Here is a 15,235-nt window from a genome sequence, read left to right on the forward strand (position 1 = left end):
GAGTGTGAGGTTTTGTTCTTCGCGTTCGCGAAGGGGAGGATGCGAATGCGAAGGTATGGTCTGTGTGTGCATCGCGAACGCGTGAGTGGCGTCACGTTCGCGAAGGAGAGCAAGGCAGCTGGGAACCACAGTCTTTTGTTCTACGCATTCGCGAAGGTCTGAGTTTGCAAACCTTTACGTTCGCGAAGCGTTGGTCGTGTTCGCAAAGAGGAAAGTTGGGCAGCACATTTTTGTGCTTCGCGAACGCGAGGCAAGGGTCGCGTTCGCGAAGAAGAAACCACTGGACAGAATGTTTAAGTTTCATCCCATTTTCTATTTTTAACGATTTGGAGCTCGGATTGAGGTGAATTTTGGGAGATTTTCAGAGAAAACATTGGGGTAAGTGTTCTTAACTTAATCTTGGTTAGATTACCCGAATCCATCACTATTTTTAACATTTAATTGGTGATTTAAGTTGGAAATTTTGAAAAACCCTCATTCATAGATTTGAGGGTCGAATTGTTATTGGAATTTAGTCATTTTAGTATGGTTAGACTCGCGATTGAATGGGCGTTCATATTTCGTAACTTTCGCCGGATTCCGAGACGTGAGCCCATTTTTGAGTTAATTTCGGATTTTTATTGAAAAATATAGTATTTTCTTATAGAATTAATTCTATAATTTTTGTTGACTGTATCGAATTATTTATGACTAGATACGAGTCGACCGGAATCGAAAAATCGAGGAAAAAGTATACTACTTGGTTAAATTGGAGCAAGTCGAGGTAAGTGACTTATCTAACCTTGTGTGGGAAAAATTTTCCCTAGGATTGGTATTAATTGTAATGTGATGAAGGTCATGTATACGAAGTGACGAGTGTGTACACGGACTAAATGTGAAGGATTTTGTGTCTAAATTAAGATCACTATTGCATATTAATTAAATTATTAAATCTTGTTATATTCTCTATCATTGATTTGATTTGTATACTTTAAATTTGCTTGACCTTTTCCTGCTAATTGTTTTATCTGTTTGGTTGAAACTTGGTTTCTTTTATTCTGTGCATTACTTGAAATTGATTTCCTTTAAATTAGATATTATTAATATGAAGTAATTGACATTTTAAATTTGGTATTGAAGCAACGTATTAAAGATTTTGAAATATTATTTTGCTAAATTATTTATTTCCTGAATATTTTTGTAAGATTTTTGTACTCATTGTGATGGGGCCGTAGGCTCTTGATTGTGAAAAAATATTATTGATGATTTATGTTGGCATGAGCCATGAGCTCTTTATTGTGGAAAATATCGTTGATTTATTTTGGCATATTGAAATATTTGGGCACTTGAGGTAAAAATTATGATATATTGTGATATTGATACACATGCAGTGGTATAAGGTCTGGGTATTGAAACGCATGCGGTGAGATAAGGGTGGCTTGATACGCGTGGCTATTAGGAGGAATTATTAAAAGTCATGCGGTGTGATAAGGATGGCTAAAATGCGGGATGCTATTTCGGAAAAAATATTTTCTTTAAAATAAATTGTGAAGGCTCCCGCGGTGAGATAAGGAAATGAGATATTGTGAATTAAATTATGATTTGGGACTACGAGGCGGTACCTCGGTAGTGCCCTTGTTGATATTAATTTATGGCCGTAGTTGCCTTTGATTTTTATTGTGATTTTTCTTAAAGTTGAAAAGGAATTCTGTTTTGTTTCCACGAGGTATTTATTTGCCATTATTTGGTATAATTAAATGTGACATACTACTTGATTCATTTCCATTATTATTTTATCTTATTAAATTGTTTAAACATTTTTCCATGTCATTATCTATTCTCCAGTAGGGCCTGACCTGACCTCGTAACTACTCTACCGAGGTTAGGCTTGACACTTATTGGGTACCGCTGTGGTGTACTCATACTACGCTTCTGCACATCTTTTTTGTGCAGATCCGGATACATCTTACCAGTCTAGACGTCAGTGAGTTACCTGCGCACGGAGACTTCGAGATATATCTGCCTGCGTCCGCAGACTCCGGAGTCCCCTTCTCTCATTTTTATGTTGCTTCCTTATTTTTCTTTAGACCTTGATACATTGAGACATTAAGAATAAATTTTTAGAAGCTTGTGACTTATTTCTACCGGGTTTTGGGAGTTGCACTTATTTGAATTGTAGTTTATTTATTTTAGATATTTATGATTATTCCGCATTGATAGGCTTACCTAGTCTTAGAGACTAGGTGCCATCACGACCTCCTACAGAGGAAATTTGGGGTCGTAACAAAATCACTAGTTGATTGGTGTTGCTATCACTGCTATTTGTTTTATATTATTTTTGTATGCTATATTGCACAAATTATTTGACTAGTGAGTGTCTTGACTGTATCTCGTCACTACTCCACTGAGGTTAGTCTTGATACTTATTGGGTACCGACCGTGGTGTTCTCATACTATACTTCTGCATATTTTTGTGCAGAGACAGGTATTGAAGATATCGGATTCGGATAGAGATTAAAGTATGATTGCAAGGATTCAAGGTAGGACTGCTTGGCCATCGCAGTCCCTTGGAGTCTTTCCATTTTGTTGTACTGTTAATTTCTTATTCGATCAGTACTCTATATTCGATCCTTGAGATAATTTCATGTATTCAATTAGAGTTGGTGACTCAGTATTACCAGTCTTGGGAGGTTGTATTAAATTATATGTTTTAAAAAAAATGGCTTGACTTATGATTATAATCGGTTTACTTAGTCTTAGAGATTAGGTGGCATCACGACGCCTGCGATGGGATTTTTGGGTCGTGACAATTGGACATCGGTTGAAAAATTAAATTAAAAACTATTTATAACTTCGGTGAAAAGGGCGAAATCAAATTGGACTAGTTCATCATATCATGTTCCTCTAGGAAATTTTCCAAATTTTGTTATAATTTATTTTGCATTTCGTTTTCAGATACTCAAATAGCTAGCGGCTAGCCTAGCTAGGGAAAATTAGAGAATTCTTGAATCCATTTTGTGGATACAAAGTTGGCTCAATTAAAGTACTCAAGGGCCCTTAGATCCTAATGACTGAAATAGAATTTGCTTCTGATGAAGAGACTTAAGAGCGAGACATATAGAAACAGTCTCATCAAGAATTAAACTGAGGTTAAGAATTAATGGGCTTGTTACTCCTTTCAATATTTCTTACTAAAATAAAATTGATTTTCTCTATAGTGGACGTGTTATGTATCAAATCATGTTCAGGGGCGGCCAGAAGATAAAGCCGCTAAAGCGGTGGGTTTAGGCCCCAGAATTTTTGGGGCCCCAATTTTTGTTTTTCAATTTTTATTTGATGTTCGGTATTTAATTTGAGGCATTGATTAATTCGAATTCTTACGGTGTAAAGTTCATTAAAGTGAGACCGTTCCTGAGAAAGGATTTTTTTTTTCATTCCAAATACTAAAACCGAATACTTTCGGTTAAAAAGGGAGATATACTATCCATCCCACCACAACTCTTTTCCTGTGGCCCCAAATCTTTTTAAAAAAATATGAAGTATTTCAAAGTAGAAAAGTAAAATATTTTATATAAATAAAGGATTACATTAATCATTAGAAACCGAATACTTTGATTTAAGAGGCGAGACATATAGAAACAGACTCATCAAGAATTAAACTGAGGTTAAGAATTAATGGGCCTGTTACTCCTTTCAATATTTGTTACTGATTTTCTCTATAGTGAACGTGTTATGTATCAAATCATGTTAAATCATGTCTTCGTTTCTCATAACATAAATCACGTCTTCAATTCTTTAAGCTGCGCTTTATTTGCAGTCACATTTCTCATAACATAGACACACTTGTCAATGCCATCTAGCTACCCAAAACACAGCTGTTTTGGCCCTTCCATTCATAATAGTTTAGATACGTAGTGTTTTTTGTCTTTTTTTTTTTCACAGTGATTTTTCTTGATAAGAAATGCATAAAAGAATTAACCCAAATAACCGTCCCCCCAATCAAAAAGTAGCCAGTGAAGGTATAATATATGCATAAGTTATGTATTATATATGTATAATAGTATATAATCAATGTAAAATTTATGTATATAGCTAAAAAAAATAAACAATAAATATGACTGGCTATTTGTTTAAAGATATAAAAATCAAAATAAGGATATGACTTCATGTAATTGAAGTTAAGATGGGCTCAAAAAATAATTTGGAAATGCGATTTTTAATCTCAAAATTTTGAATTCCATGCCCGTCTCCATGCTGGTAAATGATTTGACCCGTTCTTACAATATTTACTGCACATCTAATGAATGTTTCAGAAAATAATGAGTTCTCCCTTTGAGCTGTGTTTATCAGGAGTTTCCATATCTCCTTTATAGGAAGTCTTATGTGTTCTCTTGCCTCTTCTTCTGAAGCTCCCTTTTCATTCATGTAATACTGAATAGACTTGGGAACGTTACCCCTCCTCAATTCTTTCTGAATTAATTATAGGAAATAGATAAATTAAATGAATCGAGACATATATATAGAATTTATTACATCTATTTATTATATTTATTTTGAAGGCCAAACAATTTCAGCGTTGAAAATATGTATACTTTTGTCCTTAAAAATAGCACATATGCAGTTTTCAGACTGGTAATTGAAAAATAGAAGCATTTATAAATTCATTAAAAATTAGCTACTATTTTGCTGAAACATAGAAAGTAACAACATAATATGCTAAATTATGGATCTCCTCCGTATAAACTTTAGCATATTATGTTGGAATTCCAGCACACGAAAAGTTCCAGCATAATATCCTGGATCATGAAGCTTCTGCGTATTCTAACATATTATGTTGGAACTCCAGCACATTATGTTGGAATCTCATATGTAAAAAAATTTGAATTCTAGCATATTATGCTGGAATTTTTCCGGACTTTTAAGGGTATTTTTGTTCAAATTTTATCTTTACATGTAAAAGTGACTAAATTTCTATTACTTTTTAAAGTGTGACTATGTTTCAATTGTCATTTATAAATCTGGCTATTTCTGATCACAATGTCTCCATTCAAATATATCATTCAAATAATCTCAATTCAAGAGTCAAATATAAGTAAGTTTTATACGAGAGAAAGGTATAAAAGCATACCGATGATGTCCCCAAATCGTCGGCGAAACGAAAAATTATAGCAGACCAGCGAATTATGTCAGGATATTTGCTTAAGGATTCAAATGCCTCTTTGGTAACTGGATTGGTAGCAAGGGGGAAAACATGTACTAATACCATAGGAACTGCAACTGAGATCCATGCATTATTCATGTATTCTTCCAGAGTTGGCGTATATCTATTGTAGTACCACCTTGCTTCTTGTAGGTAAGATTTGCACAAATCTGCTCACTAATTAATAACTTGTCTCAAATAAAAGATGTAGCATGGATTTAATAGGTTCAACTAAATCTATCAGTTTTGACATAAAACATAAATATAAATGTGAAATTTCAACAATGAACCCATAATTTTAAAAAATGCAAGTGGTTCAGAAAACGAGAAAGAGAATGAAGAAATTAGAATAACTCTTAAGTATAATGAATCTTACAGATTTTATAAGGTAGGGTAGAATGTTGATCCCTTACTCATTGAGAACCTCATAAGCTATTTCATTGGTTGTATTGAAGAGCTCAAGATAACATACTTTCATATAATCTGGAAGTTGTTCCATTGCTTCTGTCTCCCATCTGAATTTATATTTAATTATTAAAAAATTAGTAACGGAGTAATTTCTCCAATTTTCTTTGTAAAAGTCGTAATTAAAGGCACATGTCTTCCGTTAAACCGTTCTAGACAGCGAAACAATTAATTAAATAGTATAGTTAACCAATGAGCAAATGAATATATCAAATTTACTGCTTCCCTAAAGTTTACCTTTCAAAAGCATTAGTGAAGACTTCCAACTCATCAGGTGTGCCATAAACATCATAAATATCATCTATGACTGCAACAAAAGCAATGACTTTTGTCAACGTTCTTCGGTAGTAGCTGTGCTGAGGCTCAAATATTATCCCCACTGCAAAAAATAAAGCCTCCACCAGTCTATCCCTTAAAAATGGCAACTTTACTGCAAGGCGTGTGCTCTTCCACCATCTTTACATGAAAACTAATGTTGTATGAGAGAAATTATCAGGCATATTAATTTCTAAATAATCAATTTTAAATCTATATATTGATAGTATAATAAATTTTTAACTACCAAAGTAATTATTGGATCGAATATATTTCACATATTCTTAGATAAATATTCAAGGTATTTGAGAGTATCTCAACTCCTCCAAATTAAATCTTTTTTTCTTCCACTTTCTAGTATCCACATTAGGCCCGGCTAAATTTGGATTGGTGCCGGAACATCCCACCCACATTAAGGGATAAAACACTAATCAGAGGCATTTGTGAAAATAATAATTAAAACATATTCTTAGCCCTTGGAAAGAGAAATAACATCAAAATATAAGTAATAAAATATATTGTAGAAATTAAAAAAAAGACTTCCCTTTATTTCACATGAACTTAATATAATTCAAGGTGAGATGCTTTGGTTTATGTTATTTGCAAACGACATAGTTCTGATTGATGAGATGCGGGGTGGTATTAATGAGAGGCTCGAGGTCTGGAGGCATACCCTTGAGTCTAAAGGTTTCAAGTTGAGCATGACCAAGACAGAATACTTGGAATGCAAGTTCAGCGGTGTTACCCAGGAAGGGGACGGGGATGTGAGGCTTGATATGCAACTCATTCCTAAGAGGGAGAGTTTCAAGTATCTTGGGTCTGTTATTTAGAGTGATGGAGAGATTGATAAGGATGTCACACATCTTATCGGAGTAGGGTGGACGAAGTGGAGGCTCGCTTTCGATATTTTGTGCGATAAAAATATGCCAATGAGACTTAAAGGTAAGTTCTACAAGGTAGTGGTTAGACCGATTATATTGTATAAGGCAAAGTGCCGGCCAGTCAAGAACTTCCATGTCCAGCAGATGAAAGTAGTTGAAATGAAGATGTTGAGATGGATGTGTGGGCATATTTGGTTAGATAGAATTAGGAATGAAGTTATTCGGGACAAGGTGGGAGTGGTCCCTGTGGAGGAAAAGATGCGAGAGGCGAGGCTAAGATGGTTCGGACATGTTAAAAGGAGAAGCGCAAATGCCCCAGTTAGGAGGTGTGATAGGTTGGCCTTGGGGGGTGTGAGGAAGGGTAGAGAAAGGCCAAAGAAGTCTTGTGGACAGGTGATCGGGAGGGACATGGCGCAACTTGAGCTAACCGAGGACATGACCCTTGACAGGAAGGTGTGGAGGTCGAGAATTAAGGGTAGAAGGTTAGTAGGTAGTCGAGCGTTCCCCTTTGTCTTTATTTGTTCAATAGTATTACCGTTGGTATGGTATCCCTTTTATCGTTAGTCTGTTATTACCACATATCTTGTATTGTTATTACTTGCCATCAGTACTCCCTTAGTTTGTTATCACGACATATCTTTGTACTGTTATTACTTGCTACCAGTACTCCTGTCATCTTCTCTTTTGCATTCTTGGATTTAGTTTTCTAAATATATATCTTGTATGATTATTATTTGCTATCAGTGCTCCTTCCATCTTTTCTTAGTCGAGGGAGGGTCTATCGGAAACAGTCTCTCTGCCCTTCCAGGGTAGGGGTAAGGCTGCGTACATCCTACTCTCCCCAGACCTCACTTGTGAGATTACACTGAGTTATTGCTGTTGTTGTTAATATAATTCTCACCATCCAGATTTCATACATTATCACCTACGTTTTTCTTCTGTATAACTATTTTTCTTGTTTTGACCTTGTAGATAATTTGAAAATAATATTATTATTTTTCAAGAAAATAAGGTTTAATTCATTAAAAATAATACTAAGATATGGTGCGAATCATAGAAGAGGACATACCTTAGGGGTGCAAAATGAGAACAACTCTCATAAATATATAAAGATTAGTCACTTAAAAGATATATATCTAGTCACCTTGACAGGATTTTCAAATCTTCTTGATGTGTTGCTTGAACAATGTTGAAGTCCAACTTGGCCAGCTCCAGCAGAAGAGGATTAGCATTTGAAATATTCTCATAAATGTTAAGGTACCAACTTGTCTCAACTTTCAACATCATCCAATACAAAGGAAGTTTCAGTGCATGGCCCACTAATGCGACTGTCGGATTGTCTTGATTACTCCTATTATATTTATTCTTGAGATAATAATTCTGTAGATGTGACATTGCGAATTTATTTGCACACTCTAGAAAAGTGCTTTCAGTTTCGTCCAAGAGGAATCAAACTTCATATAATTGTAACAATCCTTTTGTATCTTTACAGAGACTTTGCTTGAGGTTACCCTGCTTATCCTTGAAATCGTACAGTATATCTAAAACACAGGAAAGAAATTAAATAAAATTACCAAATATCAGATGCATGAAAGAAGAAGGAAATTGGTTTGGCAAAAACATTACCTTGAGAGATATGAAAACCATGTTCTCTCAAGAGTCTAAATTTCAGAGCTGTGGCATATAATGAATCTCTTGTGGCTGAAGTGTGCTGATTTATGTTGCTCAAAATTTGCATGATTTCATGCTTGAAGTGGTAACTAACTCCAAGCCTTTGTAAATTATCAATCAGCTCCAACTTCTCTAACTCTTGTGATCCCTCAGCCATTATCATCTTCTTCATTTCCTCCTTCAGTTCGTTAAAACGCTTCATATACTTCTCTCCCTACGCAACACATTTACAATTGATGATCAGCTACGTAATCTTTTGAATGATATTACAACGAATTAATTATGCAGATAATTATATTGAATAACATGAATATGTGCTAAACAAATTATTTTACCGCATAATCATTGTGTATGGACTGAATATACTCAAAATCCCACATAGTAGGTTGGTAATTCCCTGAACGTCTAGTGGGATTTTGATCTGAAGCTGAAATAGCAGAGTACTGATTAGGCACGTCCATTTTATTGATTCACTTCAATGTGTGGAGAGAATATATTTTTAGCTTAATGTTATCTAAATATATAGATTCATCTTTATAACAGGGAAAAAACTTACACATGCTTTTTGTGTGTCTCTTTATTTTGACACAGCAAATAGATATATAGAACTAAAAATAATAGTAAGTGGACGAGGGAAGTCTATGTCTTCATAATTATCATGGTACTATAAAAATAAACCTACCGTCTGAGTTTTCTTTCCACATGGAAATCATTTCCCAATCCAAAATATATGTCAAATCCTCAAATATATCTGACTTGTCTTTATCTTTTGGAAATTTCAGGAACATTTAATTGGAGTGATATTTGGGTTATCTATGATGCTTTTTCTTGGACTGTCAAGGCTGGCCAGGAAAATAAGAACTTCCTAGTTCCCTTACTCCCTCTATTTCAATTTATTGCAATTTGACTCGAAAGATATTTAAAAGAATGAAAAACTATTGAAACTTATAATTTTAAGTATGTCATCGTGTTGCTATAAAAAATTCTTCGAGTCCATCACTTAAATGGTCACTCAATTATAGAAATTTTCTAGTAAAGTCATCTTTCTTTTGTTTGTAATAGAAAAATCACTTAACTATGCTTATAGCTAGGGGTGTACAAATGAAACCGACAAACCGCACCAACCCGATAATCCGAGTCAAACCGAGAAAAAAAACCCGACTATGATTTTGTTTGATTTAGTTTGGTGTTGGAAAAAAAAAACCGACCATATTTGGTTTGGTTTGATTTTAACTAAAACAAAGTCAAGCCGAAACTAAACCAACCCTATATTATATGTATAGAAGTTTTAAATATATTTAATACATAAAAATATTTATGGTAGTGTAGTTTATAAATATTCTTAAGCTTTTTTATAGTTTTATCTTTTAACGTATTATTTCAAGCTTGGGCTTATAATTTTTTGATGCTCCAATAAGTTTTATAGTCCATAATTGTTAGTAACTCAAAAAATCCTAAACCAAAATCAAATCAATACTAATGCTAATAAAAGACATTCAATTCAATTGTACTATGAATGAAAATAGTATTGGATATCTATTTTTTAGTTTTTTCATGTTTAGATAAAATGTATAACTTATTTTTCTTTTAGTGGTTAGTCATGTAAATAATAGTACTTATTAGTCATAATTTTAAATTATGTTTGTTTTCATTATGAATAATTAATAATATTTATTTTATGCGATTTTATTATCTTTATTGTCGTCACGACCCAAAATCACACCTATCGTGATGACGCCTATCTCAGTACTAGGCAAGCCGACAACATCAATAACCCATATTTTTTTTAAGTCTGAAAACATATTAATTGAATTTAATAAAAGACCTCACAATTACAGATACAAATACACTCCTAAAATCCGGTGTCACTGAGTACATGAGCATCTATACATTACAAGTCTAGAAAACACGGCCTATAATGATCTGAGACAAAATACAATAAACAAGAGGATAGGGAAGGAAAGACATGGTCTGCGAAACATGGCAACTACCTGTGAATCTTCGGAAAAATCAACTCTGTGAAAGAATAAACACTCCCCGTGTCCGAGATCACCTGGATCTGCACACGAAGTGCAGGGTGTAATATGAGTACAACCAACTCAGCAAGTAACAATAATAAATAAGGAACTAAAAATAGTGACGAGCTTCTCAGCTAAGTCAAAATACAGTACTTTCCAACATAAAAGGGTAGGCATGCTTTCAAGTTCAACATTTAAAATTTTATAGTAATTTCATATCAAATTTGACTTTAATAAAAAATAATATTTTTTCGAAATTTCTAAAATAGTGATAAATGACAGCTGAAGTGCAGCAATAATGAAATCAATGCATCCTCTCAGGGTAACAATCACTCATTTCTCACATTCACTCCAACCTCACAGTCACTCTTTCCTCACAGTCATTCATTCCTCACAGTCACTCATTCCTCTCAATCACTCAGCACTCGGCACTCGTGTGATGACTCAAAGTGTCATCTTTAAATTTAATAAGTAATTTTATATTCTAAGACCTCGAAAAAGAACTATTTATCATTCCTCGACTTGCATGCACAGTCCGTATAATTTTTCGGAAAGTTTTTATATGAAAAATGGATTAAAATGTGAAATAGAGCTTTAAAACTCAATTGAGTTGACTTTGGTCAACATTTTGAGCAAACAAATTTGGATCAGTGTTTTGATAATTCTGGTAGGTCCGTATCGTGATTTGGGACTTGGGCGTATGCCCGAAATCAAATTTCGAGGTCCCTAGCCCGAGATATGAAATTTTGATGAAAAATTAAAAGTTTGAAAGTTTAATGATTTTTAAGAATTTACTGATGTCGGATTTATTGACACCGGATCCGTATTTTGGTTCCGGAGTACGGTATAGGTCCACTATAATATTTATGACTTGTCTGCCAAAATTGGTGAGAAACAGATTTGATTTGACGTGATTCGGACGTCCGGTTGTGAAAATATAAGTTTTAAAATTTTCTTAAAAATTTCATTTGATTTGGTATCCGATTCGTAGTTCTAGGTATTATTTTGGCAATTTGATCGCGTAAGAAAGTTCGTATGATGTTTTAGAACTTGTGTACATGTTTGGTTTGGAGCCCCGAGGGTTCGGGTGAGTTTCGGATAGGCTACGGGTGTTTTGAAACTTTGGAAAAATCTGGTATTTCTATTTCCTTAATCGCGATCGCGTGTCTTCATCCGCGATCGTGAAGGCTTGTTGAGAACGGATGAAAATGTGTACTATGCGATTGCATAGTATTGTATGCGGTCGCACAGTTGAAAAAGCTAAGGCACTGCGAACGCGAGGACCAAGCTTCGATCGCGTAGAAGGAATGAGGCAGAAGCCTGAAGCACTGAAATTGTGCTACGCGATCGCATAAGCCTGTACGCGATCGCATGGCCATTTACGCGATTGCGTAGAGTTAAACGAACCTGGGCAAAAGTTTTTCTACGCGATCGCGATGAGTAAAAATCCGAGAAACAGAACTTAAGTTCTGGAAAATGGGATTCGACCCATTTTCAACCATTGTCCATTTTTGAGCTCGGGTAAGGCGATTCTTGGGCGATTTTCATGGGAAAACATTGGGGTATGTGTTCCTTATCCTATATTGATTATATTGCATGATTCCATGCTCATTTATATCATGAATCCGTAAAAGTTTGGGAGAAAAATCAGATTTTTATAAAATCTCCCAAAAACGAAAATTTAAGATTTGAAGGTGCATTTGATATCGGAATTTGATAATATTTGTATGGTTGGACTCGTCTTGGAATGAGTGTTCGGATTTCGTAAGTTTTTTCGAGATTCGAGACGTGTGCCCTACTGTCAATCTTTAAAGTGAATTTCGGATTTTATCAGGAAAATTAGTAAATTCATATGGATTTAATTTCTATGATTCGTATTGAGTATATCGAATTGTTTGTGAATAGATTTGAAGCTTTTGGTGACAAATTTAAAAGGAAAAGTTATTGTCGAATAATTGATTGAAATTGCAAAGCAGGGTAAGTGTCGTGGTTAACCTTGACTTGAGGGAATAGAACCCTTAAATTATTTATTATGTGAAATGCATGTGAACGATGTATAGGCGAGGTGGCGAGTGTTTATATGTCGTCAAACTAATTGTTTGCATAATTATTTGTAAATCCTAAATTTGTTTTAATACACGAATTAATTGTTATGATAATTATTTCTCTCCTATTCTTTGTCAAATATTAATTCTTGAATTCCTGCAATAATTGCTACATGCTGATTTCATTTATGTGCATTAATTGCTACTTGAAAATTAGCATATGAAATAGTAAACTGCCTATTTTCACCCCGATTTCCATAATAAATTGCTAATTGTCATTGTTTGTTTCATAATCAAATCATAATTATTGTATGCTTGTTGTCTTAAAACTTTTTACATTAATTGTTGCATTTATTGGGGCAATTTCTTCTAACAGAAGTGATTAAAATGAATATATTGAGGGATCGGGTTGCACGCCGCAACAGACTTATTAAAAGTCCATATTGGAGGATCGGGTTGCACGCCGCAACAAACTTGTATTAAAAGTCCATATTGGGGGATCGGGTTGCACGCCACAACAGACTTATTTAAAAGTCTATATATACACTTGATTAAAATAAATATATTAGAGGGTTGAAAATGAATATATTATGGGAGCGGGTTGCACGTTGCAACGGAAATTGGTTGAAATAATAATTGGTTATGATTGCTAAGTTGGCTTCAACTATTAAAAATGAGTTATCTGATTTAATTCTATTATTGTGGTCATTACTATTATTGCGTACAGGTTAATGTAAGTGACATGCCTTAACCTCGTCATTACTTCGTCGAGGTTAGGCTCGACGCTTACCAGTACATGGGGTCATTTGTACTGATACTACACTCTGCACTTCTTGTGCAGATTTCGGAGTTGGTCCCAATGGTGTACCATAGGCTTGCTCGGATTTCAGCTACCCAGAGGAGACTTGAGGTATAACTGCACGTTGTCCGCAGTTCTGAAGTCCTCGTCTACTTTACTTTAGCTGTGTGTTTGTTTTCAGACAACTTTATTTTATTCAGAACCTTTATTTTTATTATTCTAGAAGCTTGTGCACTTGTGACACCAATTCTGGGATGGTATTTAGACATCGTTATTTTTATGGATTTTTCAATGCATTTCAGACTTTACTTCCGTATTTGTTTCTTTGTTATTAATAAATTTTAAAAATTGTTTTAAAATGGATAATATTATTCTAATGTTGGCTTGCCTAGAGAGTGAAATGTTAGGCGCCATCACGGTTTGAAGGTGGGAATTTCAGGTCGTGATAGTTGGTATCAGAGAAATAGGTTACATAGGTCTCACGAGTCACGAGCAAGCTTAGTAGAGTCTGAAGGATCAGTATAGAGACGTCTGTACTTATCTCTCCGAGGCTATGAAGTTTAGGAACAATATCACTTCTTTCTTACCCTGTCGTGCGATTTTATTCTATCATCGATAATTAAACCATTCTATTCTTATTCTCTCGCAGATGGTGAGAACCCGTAATACATCTACCGATGGACAAGGACCAGAGCCCCCGGTGGCAACTATGGCCAGGGGTAGAGGTCGAGGCCGAGGTCGTGGTAGAGGCCAAGGCAGAGGCAGAGGCAGAGGTAGAGCTCAGTCCAGAGCTCGAGCAGCTGCACCTGTTGTAGAACCTTAGGTGGATCTTCAGGTGGAGGTTCCAGTTCAGACTGTACCGGTTGGACCAGTTCATGTCCCAGAAGGATTCATAGCTACTCCAGTGCTTCAGGACGCTCTAGTCCGTTTGGTAAGTCTTATGGAGGGCGTGGCCCAAAATTGTACATTTCCAGTGGTGCCAGCCGTCTCACAGGCCGGGGGAGGAGCACAAACTCCCACTACTCCCAATCCGGAGTAGATGGCTCCCTAGAATTAGGCTCTAACAGCCCCGCCAGTTGGGGTAGTTTAGCTGGTTGTTGTGGCACAGACCGGTGATAGGCCCGCCATGTCTTTTGAGGCCTTATAGAGACTGTATAAGTTCACTAAGCTCTTTCCAGTTCACTTTAGTGGTACCCCTTCTGAGGACCCACAGGATTATCATGACCGCTGCCATGAGGTGCAGCAGAACATGGGTATAGTTGAGATCAATGGGGTTGATTTTGCTATATTTCAGATGATGGGTTCTACCAACAGGTGGTGGAGAGATTATACATTGACCAGACCAGTCGGATCGCTTGCACTTACCTGGGAGCAGTTCTCTAAGCTATTTCTGGAGAAGTTCCTTCCATCACACTAAGAGGGGATTACCGCAAGCAATTTGAGTGTCTACAACAGGGCAGTATGACTGTTACTTAGTTTGAGTCCCGTTTTGTGTATTTGGCCCGTCATGCTCTCCCTTTACTACCTACTGAGGGAGAAAGAGTGAGGAGGTTTATTGAGGGACTCACTCACCCTATAAGGCTTCAAATGGACAAGGAGACCAAAAGCGAGATTTCTTTTCAGGCAGTTGCTAATGTCGCGAGGAGGATCGAGATGGTTCTTGCACAGGAGAGAGGGCAGAGGTCTGATAAGAGGCCTCGTCAGTTGGTTGGTTTTAGTGGTCACTCACATGGAGGCAGGGGTAATTTTGGTAGGGGTCATCCTCCCAGACCGTTTCATTCAGCACTTCATGCATCTCCCGGTGCTTTAGGGAGTCACAGTCCTATTATGCCTTACTCTGGGCAGCCAACACTTAGTGCACA

General features: G+C 35.8%; 1 protein-coding gene and 1 pseudogene across 1 annotated transcript; both read right to left on the minus strand.

Moving 5' to 3' along the window:
- Positions 1 to 3,583: 3,583 nt before the first annotated feature.
- LOC142178832 ((-)-camphene/tricyclene synthase, chloroplastic-like) lies at positions 3,584 to 8,963 on the minus strand (annotated as a pseudogene).
- Positions 8,290 to 8,972, minus strand: LOC142178814 (terpineol synthase, chloroplastic-like). The gene is made up of 3 exons (XM_075248536.1): positions 8,847 to 8,972; positions 8,467 to 8,725; positions 8,290 to 8,381 (listed from the first exon to the last, which is right to left on the minus strand). Exons 1-3 carry the CDS (start codon positions 8,970 to 8,972, stop codon positions 8,290 to 8,292), a joined length of 477 nt encoding a protein of 158 aa, XP_075104637.1.
- Positions 8,973 to 15,235: the final 6,263 nt, after the last annotated feature.

This window comes from Nicotiana tabacum, unplaced genomic scaffold, assembly GCF_000715075.1.
Source record: "Nicotiana tabacum cultivar K326 unplaced genomic scaffold, ASM71507v2 Un00001, whole genome shotgun sequence".
NCBI lineage: Eukaryota > Viridiplantae > Streptophyta > Magnoliopsida > Solanales > Solanaceae > Nicotiana > Nicotiana tabacum.